The sequence below is a fragment of the Lissotriton vulgaris genome, chromosome 10 (genome assembly GCF_964263255.1).
Source record: "Lissotriton vulgaris chromosome 10, aLisVul1.2, whole genome shotgun sequence".
In the NCBI taxonomy this organism is placed as follows: domain Eukaryota; kingdom Metazoa; phylum Chordata; class Amphibia; order Caudata; family Salamandridae; genus Lissotriton; species Lissotriton vulgaris.
In genome coordinates this window covers 1,025,758,442-1,025,776,156 of record NC_141698.1, presented here as the reverse complement: position 1 = coordinate 1,025,776,156, position 17,715 = coordinate 1,025,758,442, and the positions used below count along the sequence as shown (strand labels likewise).

At 41.5% G+C, this 17,715-nt stretch overlaps 1 protein-coding gene across 1 annotated transcript in view; it reads right to left on the bottom strand.

The window, feature by feature from the left end:
• Positions 1-17,715, bottom strand: part of NEK11 (NIMA related kinase 11) — a 593,243-nt gene that overhangs the window by 403,858 nt on the left and 171,670 nt on the right. Inside the window, exon 7 of the mRNA XM_086939910.1 lies at positions 7,700-7,819. Within this exon, the coding sequence (XP_086796036.1) occupies positions 7,700-7,819 (120 nt within the window). The remainder of the gene's footprint in view (positions 1-7,699; positions 7,820-17,715) is intronic.

The following is a 17,715-nucleotide window of genomic DNA, read 5'->3' as shown; positions in this document are numbered from 1 at the left end:
TGCTCCATTAAATGTGTATTTGTCCTGATGATGACCTTGGAATAATATAGGTCAAAACGCCATTGACGCCCACTCTTGGCTTACAGTTAAAAGGAAGCATTGACTGCCATTTTCTGTTCTTGTTATTTGATTGGACGGATTTTTGTTTCAATATTGTGTCTCCTTTCTGCCATTGTTTTTTGTCCTACACTGTATATTTTGTTATGAATTATGTCTTTTTGTGTTAGTATGTGAGCACCATGGTTTTGTAACTGCCTTTTCATATTTTGTTATTGTAGTAAAGAATATATTTTCTAAATAATTTTTGTGTTGGATTCTCCTTTAAAGATCTTTTTTGGCCTGATTTCTTTATTTGTGATGTTTCAATGTGATTAATTAGCATGTATTGTTGATTGTAAATGTATTATTCTTTTCTATATATAATTTTCTCGAACTACTGTAGCTTGAATACTGTTTGAAGTGCAGCACAAATGCTTTTCACTTTGCTTCTTAACCGCATCCGTGCGGTGCAGATTCTTCCCCGGTGCTGGACATTCCAGAACAGGATGCGGTCATGACGGAACCATTCCGTCATCAGCACAGCTCAACCGTGACTGATGACGGAATGGTTCCGTCACCAGCATCGAAGGGGTTAAATTAAGCTGACTGCTCTGTACCAAGCTACCAGAGGGTGAGCACAGGATAATTTAGGGTGTGTGGTGACTAACCCTGACTAGGATTGTGGTTCCTGCTTGGACAGGGTGCATACCTCTGCCAACCAGAAACCCAATTTCTAACACTTACCATTTCACTCCAAGACAAATTGGCAAATTGGCTTATTGCACTTTTTCTCAATGCCCTTTTTTAAGCTTTTTTTTTAAAATATGAGAGATGCCTGGATAATCCTAATCCTGATGATGACCCATAACAATCCTGGGATGACTTGTGTTGAAACATTGTTGACAACATACAAGTGGACACTTCCATACCATATGCCATTAGATGGTTAGGTTTTAACGTTTTGTCTTCACCACTTCTAAATACTCCTACATACCTAGTCATGGCCTTCATTGTGTTTGCACAAGCACCTTTTTGAGTACTGCACCACTTTTCACTATTGTAAACTTCAAGTTGATATATTTTGTCAAAAGGAGTGGCAAAGAGAATTCAAAATACAGTACAATTTGTTCTTCTAACAATATGTTTATGAATTTACTTTTCAATAATTCAAATATCTGCTTCTCGAGTATCACTGTGGAGTTGCTGAATGGGTGGGAGATATCTGTGCCCCTCAGGACAGTGCTCCACTACTTTATAGATAGTTTCACCCAATTATAATAAACAGCTACATACATACTCAACAACAGAGAATACGTAAGTACCTCCAAGGAAAGTATATCGGCGAGTTGCATATCTGCAGAAAGCGCACCTTACCAGACATGGGCATGTCGAACTTGGGAGGAAGAGTCGGTGCAAGCGTATTTTATCTCTTACACAGGCAGTGTGCATGTTGTCGCCTAATAGTGCCTCAGTAAGGTTGCATTATGAGCACATGGACGGCCAGGACCAGTTTGTAGTGCTAGAATGTGATAGATTAGATCATGCAGTATACCACATCAGTGTGTATGGTTCTAGGTTAACATTGATCCACTGGAGCAGGCACAGTAGAAGGTCCGGCTAGCTGGGGAAAAGAAAGAGATATTGAGAGGAGACTTCAAATGTTTAATGAATACCTTACTGGCTGTGCGACTCTATGTTTCCACTGGATAAGAGTAACATGCGCAGCCACCCAATATCTGATAATACAAGCGGGATGGACAACCAATAGGAATAAGAGAAGACAAACTGGACAGGGATTTGGGAAAGAGATTCTTTTATTAGTAGGGTTTCAGGAATTACGTGATTCTGCAGCCATGATATTTTCCACACAATTATGGATTTGATGCATTTGACACATAATACATCATCTGATGCATAATTTACAGATTTAACTAAACATTTTTATTTCTAGCTCAAACGGATCAAAAGTTACCAAAATAGTGGGGACAAGTGTTGCCATGCAGTGAATGTCCTGATCCAAATTTTGACTGATCATCTTTCAGTTGATTATTAATGTGTTTGGAACGTGAATGAATGACTGGTTTTGTAGATTAAACAGGTAGGATTTTAGGGCTTTTCTGAAGTTAACCTTATGTGTAAGGGCTCTAAATTAAAGTGGAAGCTGATTCCAAATCTTGGCAAAAAGTATCATGAAGAATGTACCCCCCTTCTGCTTTCTTCAAAGTCGAGGAGCATCTATCATCCGTGCATTCCTAGAGTCCAGGGCCCTGGCCGTGCAGTATTCAAGAGTTCTCTCATTGAGGTATTTGGGCCCTGTATTGTGGGAAGCTCAGTGTGCAATTGTTAAGGCATTAAACAACTCTCTCTTATGGACTGTTGACCAGTGCATTTGTTCCTGGAGTTGGGACACAGAGAAACAGATTGCTATGTTTTGCACCACCTGTAGATGGTGTAAAAGATCATCTGGAATTCATAAGTAGAGGACATTGACATAGTTTAATCTGGACAAAATCAGTCCTCTAACCACTGTTATTCGAGCAGCCCATGGAAGGAAATCCAGGAATTTCTTTAGCATTCTTAAAATCCAAAAGCAGGATTTCACCACTGCTGCTTTCTGGGCGTTGAAGAAGAGCTGTACATCAAACAGCACTCCAAAGCTCCTTGCAGCCTTCGTAGGGCAGGATGGCAGTATACCGCTATTTGGCCCAGCGTCAAGCCAGCCTGGAAGAGGGTCGGGCCAAACAGCTGTAATTCAATCTTGTCCGGATTACACTGTAAGTGTTCAGTCCATCGCTGCTTCCACACAGGATATGAACGTTTGCTTAGCAGTGACTGAATCGCCCTCATAAGACAGCAGCACCTGCGTATCGTCTTCATACGAGACAATTTTAATGCTGAATAACTGTACTAAAAATGCCAAGGGAGCCATATAAATGTTCAAAAGAGTGGTGCTCGGTGACGAGCCCTGTGGTGCTCTGTATTTTAATGATTTCACCTCTGAATAGAAGAGCTACTCCACGCCACTTGATCTCACTATTCTAGGAAACAGCCCAGCCATTTCAGAGCCGTTCCACCTATCCCAATAGTTTCCAGTTTTTATAGCAACATCTCATGTGAAACAGTATCAAACGCCGCTGATAGATCGAGCAGAATTAAAGCAATCTGATGGTCAAGATCTAGACTCGATTTGATGGATATCGTTATTTTCCGTAATGCTGTTTCAGTGCAATGCCAGGCCTGGAAGCTAAATTCTACTGGTACTAATACAGTGAACCTCTTACCAAGACAGTGTTAGCATGTTAAAAAATTACGAAATTATGAAGTAAAACTGTCACAAAACGTACTGTATTATATTGCATAGTTCGTCTTTTCTTTACATACAATTTAGTCTCCCCTGTCGCATAATTTGACCCTCCCCCGTCGCATAATTGCAGCCTAGCCTATAAGCAATGGTGAACCGTCAAGCAGGTGTCCGTTATTGACGATTTAAACTTGAGAAAATACTGCACTGAGGAAGAACTTAAGAATAGAGACCCAGCGAGATCAGACAGGAGTGCCCAGTGCCCTCATACTTAAGGGTTCTAGAGATGCCCAAAGTGGGCATGTCCAGCTGTATACAGATTCTGGTAGAAAGTGGTGAGCATGGGAATGGCTACAGGAATATAGTATACTAGAATATTGATGTTATTGTACTGTAAAAAAAGGAATACGAGTCAAGGGAATCGAACAATCACATTACTGGTATTCTTATTATGCATACGACTTGCTATAATATGAATGCAAAAATAAAACCTTGATCATTGAATTTGATAGAGAATCAAAGTAACGTATGGGAGGAATAACCTAGACTGACATCATGAGACCGTATTATGATACAACAGAATTGCTTTGTGGATTTGTTGCTCCTTTTGTGAAAATCCATGTAATAATTTAAATATAGAATAAAGTATATTGGGTGATCCTCTTTCTCCTGAATATATATTCTAAAGGGATTAGAGCGTTTCAGGCTGGCTGCATCAATAAGGAAATGAGAATAATAATAAATATATCTTACGTAATCATCCATTTCTCCTGCAGAATTTGCAGCCTTCTAGCCCTGTAATGAACAGATGTTACTGTCACTAAACTCAGTGATGCTTGTGTTATCAACTTTAAAAGAATGAACATCTCAGTCTCTCCTATTGGAAATCGAAAATCTCTTCCCATTCAAACAGTGAGGACACCCACCTATCCTTGGAAGTCTCCTCATCAGGGGACATAGAGGGACTTAGCAAAGACAATCAATCAATCAATCGGGGAATTGTAAGCGTGCTACTCACCCGTGAGGGTCTCAACTCTCAAGGCGCTGGGGGGTCCGCAGCTCTGTTAGCCGAAGAGCCAGGTCTTGAGAGTCTTCCTGAAGGTGTTCAGGGAGGGGCCGCGTCTGCTGTCTGCCGGAGTTCGTTCCAGGCTTTGGCTGCTATGCGAGAGAAGGTTCTTCCGCCTGCTCTGGCTCTGTGGATGCGCAGGGTTTCGGCCAGTGCGAGGTTGGAAGATTGAAGGTTTCGTTTGGGTACGTGGAAGTTGATTCTGTCATTGAGGTATTTGGGTCCAGTGTTGTGTAGGCATTTGTAGGCGCGGGTGAGACACAGATCATCTTAAACAAACCTCCAGAAAATGTTTTTTTCTGGCCTCCCCACCGCAATTAGACCCGCTGATCTAAGTCTAGCCTATTCAGTGCTCAGTTTGTAAAACAATAAGCGCCAGGACTCTTGTCAGGAGGCCACTGCAGCTTCCACCACACATTGCCCCTGCGATGCTGCCAATGACAGTAACAACACAACACTCCTATAAGTTTGACTATTCCAGGCCCTCAAAGCTATAAGAACGGTTTGGGCAGCAGGTAATAGTCATTTTTAATGTATATTGAATTGATAATTGACTGTTGTTGGGGGTCATCAGTCAGTTGGCCAGACAGCGCCCCCTTCTGGCAGGCTGTCACAAGCGCCGGTATTGACAATTTAGTGTTTATGTTTATGTTTATGGGATTTGTAAAGCGCGTGACTACCCTTGGGCATCTCAGCGCTACCATGCAATATAGCAGGAGGGAGAGACTAGCCTTGTGGAAAAAGCCAGGTCTTGATTTTTTTCCTGAACTGGGTTTCATTTTGGATGGATCGGATGTCGGGATCCAGGCTGTTCCAGAGTTTGGGTATTAGATGGGAAAAGGATCTACCCTCCCCCCCCCCCATCTGGCTCTTTTGGAAATAGTGTTCTTCATGAGGAATTTTGAGCTGGATCTTAGTTGTCGTTGGGGAATGTAGTGGGTAACCAGTTTTGGGATGAGTACAGGGCCCCTCCCGTGCATGGTTCGATGAGCCAGATTGAGTGCTTTAAATTTGATTCTTGCCTGAACAGTGCCAAGCACTGGAAACTACTGGCTCAAATTAAGCACTGATGCTTATTGCAATTAGCGTGTGTGACTGAAAGCACGCATTTGCCAAAACACCAAACCATTGGGCTTTATTCTTGATGAAAAACTGAATATCCATTCCCATATTACTCCTCTAGCAATAGAGGTCCATTATCAAATCTGATTTTATAGGGAATCAAGACACTCATTCCACTAGATAACCGAAAAACTCAAATACACTCACTAATTGTTTTTTAGGAAAAATTAAAGCAACTCCCTCGTGGCCTAAATACCTAGAATTCACTCAGCCCTTTTGAGACCTGCACTCAGAGGTGCTGCTAAACTCACTACTGGCACCCAAAGAAGGGATCACATGACCAGTCCTGATCACACTGAATGGTTTGCAAGAGAGTCCAGAAGTTTGCTTGCATCAGCATAGGTCGGGGAAGAGAAACAGAAAACAGCCTGCTCAAAAATTGTTAATATTTGGAGGCTCCAGATCGCTCCAAATGATGTTCTCCCTACCTGGAAATCCAACTCTTAAAAAAAAGAAATAACTCTCTAAACAAGGGAATCTGGCAAACCATCCTTGCAGCAATAAAGACACATCTATGTTAAGACAGTGTTAGGTTCCTATGTAGTATAGTGGTCTGATACCCTGCGGGTACATGCTCATGCGACATAAAACTGAAAATTATGAACAAATAAATAAATTAACCTATATCTACAGATACATCTCCAATTATGTCATATAGTTTACTGAACTCTCCTATCCAACACAGAATTGACTTTGCTGAGCTCTGCTGGGAATGGATTTGGATGCACAGGGTGTATGTATTGAGGCCGGCATCATTTGCATTTATCCGAAATGGCATCTTCTTGGAATTCAAAACAAAAACACCAAACTGCCTTCAATTATTGGTGAGAATTACAAACTACAAACTATGGTAAATATGTTTTTCTGCAGTTCCCTTTGGCTATCTTTAAAGTGTATTTAACCTGCAATAAAAATCCCATGTTGTGCATCAATATTCATCTTAAATCCTGCACTGCAACTTTCACACAAGGCAGTTTCACTCTTTCTTCCACACTTTTAATTTCGAAGGCCATGAGGGAAAACCTGATGAGGCTTAGACAATGAGATGTCAACCCAAGAGGCAATCTATGGTCCAAGGAAAGATCACTATTATCAACAGCCTCAGCACCAACCCAAGGTGAAGTGAACCATGAAAGATGCACTCATAGAAGAGCTACCAATGTGGTAAAAAGAGATGACACAACTGCAGAGGAGAGATCCAAGACCTAATGGGGCTTAGTCAATGAGATGTCAACACAAGAGACAACATATGGTCCAAGGAAAGATCACTACTATCAACAGCCTCAGCACCAACCCACGGTGCAGTGAACTGTGAATGATGCACTCATAGAAGAGCTACCAATGTGGCTAAAGAGAGAGGACACGACTGCAGAGGAGAGATCCAAAACCTGATGAGGCTTGGTCAGTGAGATGTAAACCTAAGAGACAATCTTTGGTCCAAGGAGAGATCACTATTATCAACAGCTTCGACATCAACCCACGGTGCAGTGAACCATGAAAGATGCTCTCATAGAAGAACTACGAATGTGGCCAACGAGAGATGACGCAACTGCAGAGGCAAGATCTAAGACCCAAGACTGTAGCTTATGGATCGGAACTTTTGATAAGTCACACCGTAGTCACCGAGGGGAAGCCATGGATTAATGTAGTTCACCCATGAGCATAAGAACAAGTAAGGGAATCATTCCTTCTTATTCTATTGCTCTATTTACTTTCATAGTTATAAGGTTTTTATGGTAATTATTATTAGCTCTATTCTTAGGTTTTACATGAATGATAATCTATATTCCTCCCTTTTTTCTTTTAATCTAGCATTACAATTCGCATTTCCTATATATTACAGAAGTTATTTTATCCCTGTATATAGGTACTGTTATTCCATTGTTAATATTTTGAATGATGTTGTATAAGTACCTAGTTCGGTGCTATTTCTTGTGTTGTCAACCTAATATTATAAAATTCAATAAAATATTTTGAGCACAAGAACAAGTAGGGGAACTTTAAGAGATTGAATTGCTTTCGAGCAAGCCCTACATTCAAGGTTATCCCTAAAATGCCACGCCCTCTATCGGACCTATAGCTGACATCCATAGGTTATACTATTTGCAGGCTCAGGATCCACAAGATCACAGGTAGCAAATGTACTAAGCAAAGTTAACTCAAAAACTTACTTCATCTTCTTCGCTTTTTCATCTGCCGCGTTGAGTTTCCTCAGCCTCATCCTTTCCCGCGGTGTCATTTTCTGCACCTCGGACCACTCCCGCAGGGTTTGGAGATGCAGCTTTTTCTTTCTGGAGTAAATACATGAATAATGCAGAGATTGCACTGTTTGTTCAGTTTTGTGACTTTTGCCATTGTGATGACGATATGTCAACCAATAAATAATTCAAAATAGCTACAGAAAAAAATCTTTTGCATTGTAAGAGCAAATCTGACAGAGCCCAGACGTCATGGTACTTCGTTCTTGTATTATTTATTAGTCTCATAATGAAGAAATGAATCTGTTTGTTAAACCACCAACTATGTTTTAAACTTAGAAAGAAAGTAAAAGTGTTGGCTGAATAAAAAAAATTTAAAAAACACAGTGACCCCCTAATTACTCTATTGCTGACTACCAATCCAACGCTCTCTCATTGGTCCAATATGCTACATACCCTTCTTCCTTACATCAGCATTTGACTTTGTTAATAGGTCACGCTTATGGATGGTCCTTTTAAATTATGGGTTGGACGAGGCTTGGTTTATTTCCTGGCATATTTACATAGGGACTTGAAGGCGCGGGTCAGGATTGGCAATGATGGGCAGGTCTGTGGGGAGATTACAATTGGTAGAGGGGTCAGACAGGGATGCGTACTTGCCCCTCTACTTTTTTATCCTTTACATAAATGACTTACATAATACCCTGTCAAAACTGACCAATGACATCCCAAAGATTAATGGTAACATACTCCCCGCCCTTTTATATGCGGACGATGCAGTTATTATGGGTCGTACCCCTAATGCACTCCGCACTTTAGTTAAGGGATTTGTGGCCTTCATGGCAGATCTGGAGGTCCACACCAATTTAAAAAAAATTGTATATAATGAGTTGTGGTACGAAAAAACATTGCATCAACTCTATAACATCTGGCACTGAATCCCTATCACGTACACGCACTTTTCCTTATCTGGGTTTAGTGTTCTCAGAAACAGGATCTTGCCAAGCTCATGCTGCTCATAGTAGAAGCACATTTTCATAAGCGATTAACTCCATCTTGAGCCTTCGGCAGCCTAAACAGGCAGAGGTGGTTTTACCTTTAATGTATATATACAAATCGCAGTGTATTCCGACAGCCACTTATGGCGCGAAAGTTTGGGGATTCACAAATTGCAGCGGGGTCCAAAGTGAAGAAAATAGATTCTGCAGAAAAATCTTGGGGGCTCAAATCTCTTCACCTTCCTACGTATGTCACAGGGAACTTAACTTGTTTTATATTGAAGATTTTATTTGGTCGCGCCTAGCCATATTCTGGTTAAAAATTTGGCAGAATCCGGCTGTATCCTTTACCAGAGAAATCATCATTGATTGCCTTAAGTGTGACAAGGGCGGTTCTATACCATGGCTCTCTGCAGTCAGAAAAAGTTTAATCAGTGTGAACTTGGAACGTGTTTTCTCACATCCATTATAAAATGAGGGCATGACCAAAATACCCCTCCTGGGGGCATTATACAAACTATATAGTAAGGAAAGACACGCCACTGAGTCCATTAAACCCTCAGTAGTTAGGTACCTGTCCCTCAGGGAGGCAACCGTCCCTCAAAACCCAATGCTACCAAAATATCTTTTGAGTAGCATTGGGCGCTGGAAGAGGGGTCTACTCTTCCCCCTCAGAGATGGTTCAATAAAATACTCACTTTGCTTCACTCTTGGTTTTAACAAAAATCTTGGGCAGATGCCTTGTCCGTGTGGCACCGGAAGTAACCAAACAGTGGTACACTTTTTACTGTTTTGTAATTATTATGGTAAATAAACAGGACAATATCTGATTCCGTATTTTAAGGAACTAATGCCTAGATGCATCAAGGGATTTTGCATTCGCAAACGGTGCGAATCGCAAAATTCGGCCGTTTGCGAATGCAAATCCCGTTTTTGGGATGCATGAAGCATTTTGCTTTTTTCGCAATTTAAGAAATCGCAATTTTATTGTGATTTCTTAAATTGCGATTGCATTTAAGAAATCGCAATTTTGCGATTTCTTAAATGCAATGCATGATTAATTTAGAATTGCGAATTCGCAATTTGGAAGGGATAAATTAGCATGAAGTTGAACTTCATGCTAATTTACAGAAAACTTTCAAACATGCACTAGTTGCATATTTCAAAGTTTTAATTTACACACACACATGTCCTTGGGTCATGTGTGTGTGTAAATTGCACTTACAGTTCAATTTCAGGGGTGCAGGGAGGGGTTCTTTGAACCCCCCCCTGCACCCTTGAAATTGCATTCACTTTTTGCGAATCGCAAATTGAAATTCGCAAAATGTGAATGCCTTCCCATTGATTCCTATGTGCCTTTTGGCCCATAGGAATCAATGGGAAGGGTTTTCCTTAATTGCGATTCGCAAATTGTGAATCGCAATTAAGGAAAATTACCGAATCGCAAAATAATTTGCGATTTTTTGATGCATAGCATTTTGCGATTTCTTAATTGCGATTCCTTAATTTTCACAATTAAGAAATCACAAAATGTTACAATGATGCATCTAGGGGTAAGCGTCACAGATCACAAAACAGCTTATCCTGAAATTTTAAGATTGGTAGTGTGGAACTGATTCTTCGAGTAAGCTTGTTTTTAGCTGTGGCAGCACGTTCACGCGCCTCCATGGGTGACTTATAACATGCTAAACACACTTAATAATGGTTGGGTGCATTTAGCAATTATTATTTTCTCATCTGAGCATTATTAAGGCCGCCCCGTTTAGGTGTGGAGCCGCAAGCAAAATAACTACTACGCACTATGTTGCGGTTATTGTTCACAATCACACTGCACTTTATTCTATCTGATGCTGCTGCTGATATTTATATTTATACTTAACCTTATATCTACTATGTGGTCAACATTGTTTACACTTTCGCACACATTATTATATAATGATGTCTTGGAATGCCCGTCCAACCGTTTTTAAAATGTCACTCTATGACATTGTTCATTTTTATTGTATCTTTTTCATACAATGTTTACCGTGGAAATTTCTGTTCGACTGTGATTAAATTTTGCTTTTATGGATTTCTTTTATCCGAATAAAGATTGAATTGAATTGAATTTGCTAAGTAATGTATACAGTCCCTTGCCATTATTTCAGAAAGTAATCCCAAAATGGCTGACAATTCATAGCTGATTTGATCTCCACCAGTTCACCCACAAGCCACCGTGAGTCATCAAGTTCCATTAATTCCTAACCAGTTTGTTCTTGACCGCTTTCCATGTCTTTGGGGTGATTCCTTTGACTAACACCAGTGCAATTGCACCAACATTGCATGCGGTATGTGGGTAACACAGGGACAGGAAGTGTGTGGGATACCATATACAATTATTTCTGTATTTTCACTGCTTGTTCCTTTTGTCCTAGCACCAATGAATTCCCAGAAAAACCTCATCTGTACGGACAACTGCAACCGCACCAAGGCTGATTTCTTGTTTGAAATGTTAGCCCTTCTGTTATCTGCCAAACTGATTGTGCCCCAGATTCTGTGAGCTAGATTAAAACATATAAATGTACATGTGAGGATTTACAACCCGCAAGAACATACATTTACGTTGTGTTGCTCTTCACGGGCGTTCCCATTGGTATGCCTGGAAAGCATCTTCTGTTAATTGTTTTAGCCAGGCTGAGTTTAGTCTCCGAAGAAAGCCGAAGTGCAGGGGATACACGATACCAGGGGGATACCACATATTACACAACACCGGTCCTATACTACCTAACCAGTTTCCAGCGCCAAGAAGCAACTTGGTGATTGTGCACTTTAGAAATTAAATAAATACAGGAAAGTGTGGCTCTGTACACAGAGCCTTTGGACATGCACAGTTTCAGATGTCAAAGTTTGTTAACCAATTGATAGTTTGGACTGAGCCAGTGAAAGTTGAATTTGGGATCCAGTGTCTGGGACCTTTAAAAATAATATTTTGTTTCATGGTCTTTGTGGTCGTAACTCTTTGTGTTGGTGAGGGCTGGGTAGGAGTGTGAAATGAGTTCTACTCCAGTTTAGGAGTTCACTCCTAAACTTGTGCACGTTGTGTGGTTTTCCAGTAGCAGACTGGGGGTGTGCATGCTTGAGAGAGTGAATGATCTTCCTGTAGCGGTTGTATGACGTTACAACGCATTTCCTTGCAACGCATGCCTTTTCCACGCATGCGTTACAACGGGAATGCCATTACCACGCATATGGTGTACCACAAAAATGCCTTTACCACACATACCTTTACAACGATTTTCGTTGTATAACTATGCATAATAATGGCATTTTCATGTGAAACCGACAGCGGTGCTGATTATTTAGTTAAAATCTATAAACAGGGTTTTAATAAATCCTAACTTAATAAATTAGTATAATGAAAAAATATACTCACAGTTTCTTTGGACGGAATTCTCCTTCTTCTAACACTGTTATAATTGGTCCTTTTTCTATTTTTTTGACACTGCAGTACGTAGATGCACATACGTAATTATGTCGTTAGAGAGGCTCTCATTAAGGACAACAGCCACTAAAGAGCGTTTTTTAGGTAAGAGTTTTATTTTAATTTTAAACCCACTCGTTTTTTTTTTGGGGGGGAGAGGCCCCCCAACCCTCCCTTTCTTATTTCGACCTTTAACTCACATTTCTTTACTACGTATCTCGTAGTAAAGGAATGCGTGGTAAAGGTTAACGGTGGTAACCACGCATGCGTCGTAAAGCATGCATGGTTAGTGTATTCGTGGAAACGGCCGCGTTGTAGTGGCTGTTTCCCCTGTAGCGAGCCCTGCACAGATTCTGCTAGGGTAGTTTGAGATGTGTGCTTCCTGAGAGGGTGTGTGCCTCTGATAGTAACCCTTAATTGTCAAGTACGATGTACTCCGATAATCCTAGCTTCTTGTTTGCTGCGAACAGTGTTGTCAATTCAATTATAAATTATAAATCAGCATAACAAACAATACAATTCCAGAAATGCAGCATCTGCCAGGACAACTACACAGATGTTAAATATCACTGCATAACAATTATACACGTTCTCAAGGTTAAAAAATATATATTTTTAAAAAAAGCGACAAAATCGATAGCATAAGTTCAAATTTGTAGCTAAACATAAATATATCAATTCCGCCTGGCCAATCAATCAATCAAGTAGTATTTACATAGCACGGTTATTTACCCAGAGGGTATCTAGCCGCTGTGCTGCAGGTATCATTTGAAGAGCCAGGTCTAGAGTCCCTTCCTGAAGTGGTTCAGCAAGGGTGAGGTGTGGAGTGGGAGGGTGTTCCAGGCTTTGGCGACGAGTAAGGGAGAAGGAGCGTCCTCAAGGGAGCGGATGCGTGCTGTCTGGGCGAGGACGAGGGGTGCTGATCGGGGGTTGCTGGTCTGCTGGTGGAAGAGCAGGTGGTGGTAAGTAGTCAGGTCCCTGGTTGTGGAGGGCTTTGTAGGCGTGGGTAAGGAGCTTGAACTGGCATCTCTTCTGTATAGGGAGCCAGTGGAGGTTATTAACCTCTGGAACAGCAACCAGTCTAATATATGTGTGCGGCTGAAGCTGGGAATAAAGTTGTGTATCTAAGAAACATTCCTGAAAATGTCACACTAAGGCAGGCTTTACTTCTATTTTGCTTAGATTTAGTGTGCCTGGAAGTACAGCTTCTCTTTTCTTCAAAAGTTGAACGCTAGTCTACCTTACATCTCCTTTGTGAGAAGACGGTGCGCTACAAAGCTCCCTTGGTGTAGTTTCTCAATTGTGAGAAGTGTTGTGCACTAGTGAGGCTGACAAATGTGGTGTGCTTGTGAGTACGAGGGCAGAGTACTGATAAGTGTAGCTTCCGTTTTGTGAAAAATGGCGTTTCCTTCTGAAGCTACTTCTGGCTTTATCGTCTTCCACCTTGACGGGGCAAAACGACTCCACGGTCAAGCCTGACATTGGGAGGGGAGACACTGGACCGGGCTACCCCTAAATATTCTAGTCATGCTCCAATTCACAAAATAACACTGGAATATGAGTTCATTATATCATTTTATCATTCTATTTTCTTCAGCCATGTAATTGGACTCTATCGAATATTACATTTTAAAAAGGTCACAATACATGATTGACATAAATACTTTTTTCAATCTGTAGATTCCGTCCAGATATATATCTTGTCAATAATGCAGCAGAATGACAATTTATTCTAAATAATACCAAGATTGAATTGCATAAACCCTATTTTGAATCCATATTACTGCTGCAGCAGAATCAATGTATTGTGCAATCAGAGAGCGGCTATTTTTGTGTTAATTGAGCAGTTTGGGGCCGTGGCAAAGAACACTTTTCAACAATGCAAATGTCCAAATAAAGGTCAAGTATCAGCCTCACAAATTTAAAATCTGCCCTGGATTCCGTTCTCTAATGAGGCCTGAAATGTCACAGGAATGCTGCCCGTTTGCTCCACAGGAAGGGTGAAGGCGGGGCAGTGAAATGGCATGGTGGAAGTTTCAATCATTGCAGTTTTCAGTGCTAAAATATCCTTCCATGTTCATGACCATCAGTTCTTTAGATCTGTCAGCTTGTGATGTCACAATTAGCCTGTAACAACCTGCTCCATTTGAGTCCTGAAGTCATAGGTATCTGGTAATAACTGATTACAATGAGGTATGCTCCGCACTTCTCTCTGCCAGAGATGGAATACCATTGTAAAAAAAAGTGTGATGAGTTACATCTAAACATTTGGGTCTCGATTCATAAATCTATTGGCGCACTTTACTAACATTTAGGTGCACCAATAGAAGCATTTATGTATGCAAAATCTACCTTGGTATTAAAAAATATACTTTTATCCATGTAAATGAATTTACACACAAATGCAATTAAACCACTGTGGCTTTTAGGTTTTGCCTGCACAGCACTTGTGCTGTGTTTGAGAAATCTATTGTATTTAATGTAATCTTAAAAGGGGCAACATCCTGCTCCCTTGCTTTGCTTGTTACTTACTTTTCCTCCATTTCTATTGGCTGTAGCATAGTTTCCTGCATTTACCAATGCTTCTTCCTCTCCTGCTTCTCTTATCAGTTTCCCATCGCAAAAGTACTGTTTCCTTTCCACTGTTGGGCCACTTTTTCTTAATGCACACTTTTGGTACCACCTTTACTTTTCCTAGCTGCAATCATTTGTATCGTATTTTATTTAAACTTTTTGGGCACGCATTTCAAGCGTGCCTGTGACCCCACCGCCAGACTTGACCCCGGCTCCCCAGATCCAAGGTCGGCAGTTCTGGCCGTTACGCCACATCCTCCGTGCTGCTCCTTTGCTCTATTTTTTTTATTTAATCAGTAGCACTCCGAACGAGTGCATGTTTTTGCAGACCGTTCTCCGCCCATTGTGACCCTCTAATGTTGCTGACATCGGTCTCCAGCCGCCATCCCTGGCCTGGTCATTACTTTCACCGCCAACCGCCCCTTGTCATTGCTAGTTTATTTTGCCAGCTTGCTGCTAATATCATAGTTTGAAAAATTTCACTTGCGTTGATCATCACGCGTTGACACGAGGGAAAGAACGGATTAAATGATTGCTAATATTTGCTATAAATTACAACAAAAAATATTAAGACACATAGGCAAAACCTAATGCATTTACCAATGCTTGTTTTATGTGCGAGTACATCTCCCCAGGCATTCCAAAGGGCAGATTCACAAAACTTTTGCTTATACTTTCCTCCATAAAAGGGTTGGAGATTTACTCCTGTTAAAGGCAGAAGCAAATACATTTCTTCGGTGCGAAAAAGGAGGCAGCTCCCCCAAAATTGATGAGGGCATAGAGTGAGGTTATTTTCAGATTAAGAGTTTTTGAAGTACAAATGCATTCTATATATTTGTGATTGGAATGAAATGAAATGAAATGAAATGAGGTATTTATAAAGCGCTAACTGCCACTCCGAAAGGAGCATCCTGGCGCTGGATTGGAGGTGAGTGCGTAAATATTATGCATGTGAGTATCCCAGGGAAATAATACTGCGTATATTAAGCGCACATCATTCCTGAAATGGTTGTGCAAAGTCAGAGTACACAAGTGAATGTCAGAAGTGCAGTCACAAAATCCAATGTGGGCATTGCTGTATGCCTGCATAATATTTACATTTTGGTTTAAAAAAAATGTCTGGATATGCGCTTACGACCCTTAGCAAAAGACACAACTTCAATCCAAACCGGTCTGGCATAAGTTGTGCATAAGGCTAAAGAGTGGCAAGTATCAAGGGAGTAGCCAGAAAATTACTAACGCCCGACTTCGATCCATCTCTCTGAAGCCATCAAGTGAGTGAAGCGAGCAAACTCTACCCACTCCAGATGTGGTCCCTTCATCCTGCCTTCCGTCCATCTATCTCTCCATCCTTTAAACCTTTCATGCATCTATCCATCTTTTCATGTTTCCACCCATCCTTTCTGCATTCCATCTATCCTCCCATTCATCCTTACAGTGTTGCATCCATCCTTCCAACCTCCCACTCACAGGTCCAACCATTCATCCATACTTTTCTCATCCATCCATCAATTCACCGTCCATTTATCAATCCGCTAATCTATCCTTTCACCCTTCCATTCAGCCGTCCTGTCATCCATCCACCCATTCATCCACCCTTTCATCATTCCAGCCACTTTCTTTCACCCACCAATGCAAATCTTGTTTTAACACTCCATCCATCAGTCCTTTTACCTTTGCATCCATCCTTTCATCCAGTTTCTTCCTCATTCTCATTTTTCCTTCCTTTCGTTCTTCCTTTCACCCATTTCTCCCTTCCTTTCCTTCCCTCGCCTTTTCTCTTAACTCCTTTGCTGTTGTTAACCCCTGATCTCCGTTATTGTTTTTCTTTACTTGTGATTTTTTAAGAGCTTTTGTCTGCAGTGCTTCGGACAGGTTCATAAATAACTAAAATTCTCAACACCACCCCCGCTTAAGCGGGGGGTTCACAATGCCACTAGCACGTATGGGGAACCTAACTCGTGTAATGAGCACTCAGTATCATTTGGGCAATCAGGGCCGGACAGGAGCCATTTTTTGAAAGCTCAGAGCTGCTGCTGGTGCCTCTGTCAATTTCTCCAGATTAAGGTTAATTGCAACAGGCACAAGAAGGGTGTCATTGTAAAGAGAGAAAGAAGAAGAAAGTGAAGGAGACAACGAGGACAGAGAGAGAAAGTAGAGAAGGAGAGGCAGAGATTGGATTGGTCGAAAAAGAGAGAGAGAGAGAGAGAGAGAGAGAGAGAGAGAGAGAGAGACGAAGAGTGAGAGAGGGAAGGAAGGAAGGGATTGGGCAGCGGCGGGCAGTAGGTTCAACTTCTAGGGGGCGGTGGGCCCAGACACACAGACATGCACACTCACTTACTCACATGCATTCACATGAAGACATGAGCACACACATCCATTCACAACACTCACTCACAAATACACATACGTTCATATATACACACAAGCACCAAACAGTTACAAAACACTTACCTGCTGCAGCTCTCTGGAACTGAACTCTCGGAGGTGCCAGGAGGGTTGTGACTGTTGCTTCCCCTTATTGTCTGACTTTAGGTCAGCCAACGAGGGGAGGCAGCAGTCTCTAACTCGTCAAAGAGTAGGATGGGAGCAAAGAGACTGCTGACCCCACCCCACTCTGTGACAAGGTGTCAGTGATAGACACACGGTCCTGGGTGCTTCAGGGCTTAAACCTGAAGCTCCCAAGTCTGAGGCTATCACTGACACTCCCCTCATCACAAGAGGGAAGTCCTCAGGACCTTTGCCAAGCTGAGGAGGTCATGCCCACAGTGGCTGTGACATCTTCATCCCAGCACAGTTGAGCTCAGGCAGCCAGGAATCTGCCATTTTAGTGCATGTCTAGATTCTAGCTGCCTGATCTGAAAATAAAGAGTGTTTATAAGGCTGATCTTTGTTCAGCCTGACAGACACTCACTCTTTATGCCCACTCACTAATTAATTCTCCCTCACAGGCGGGA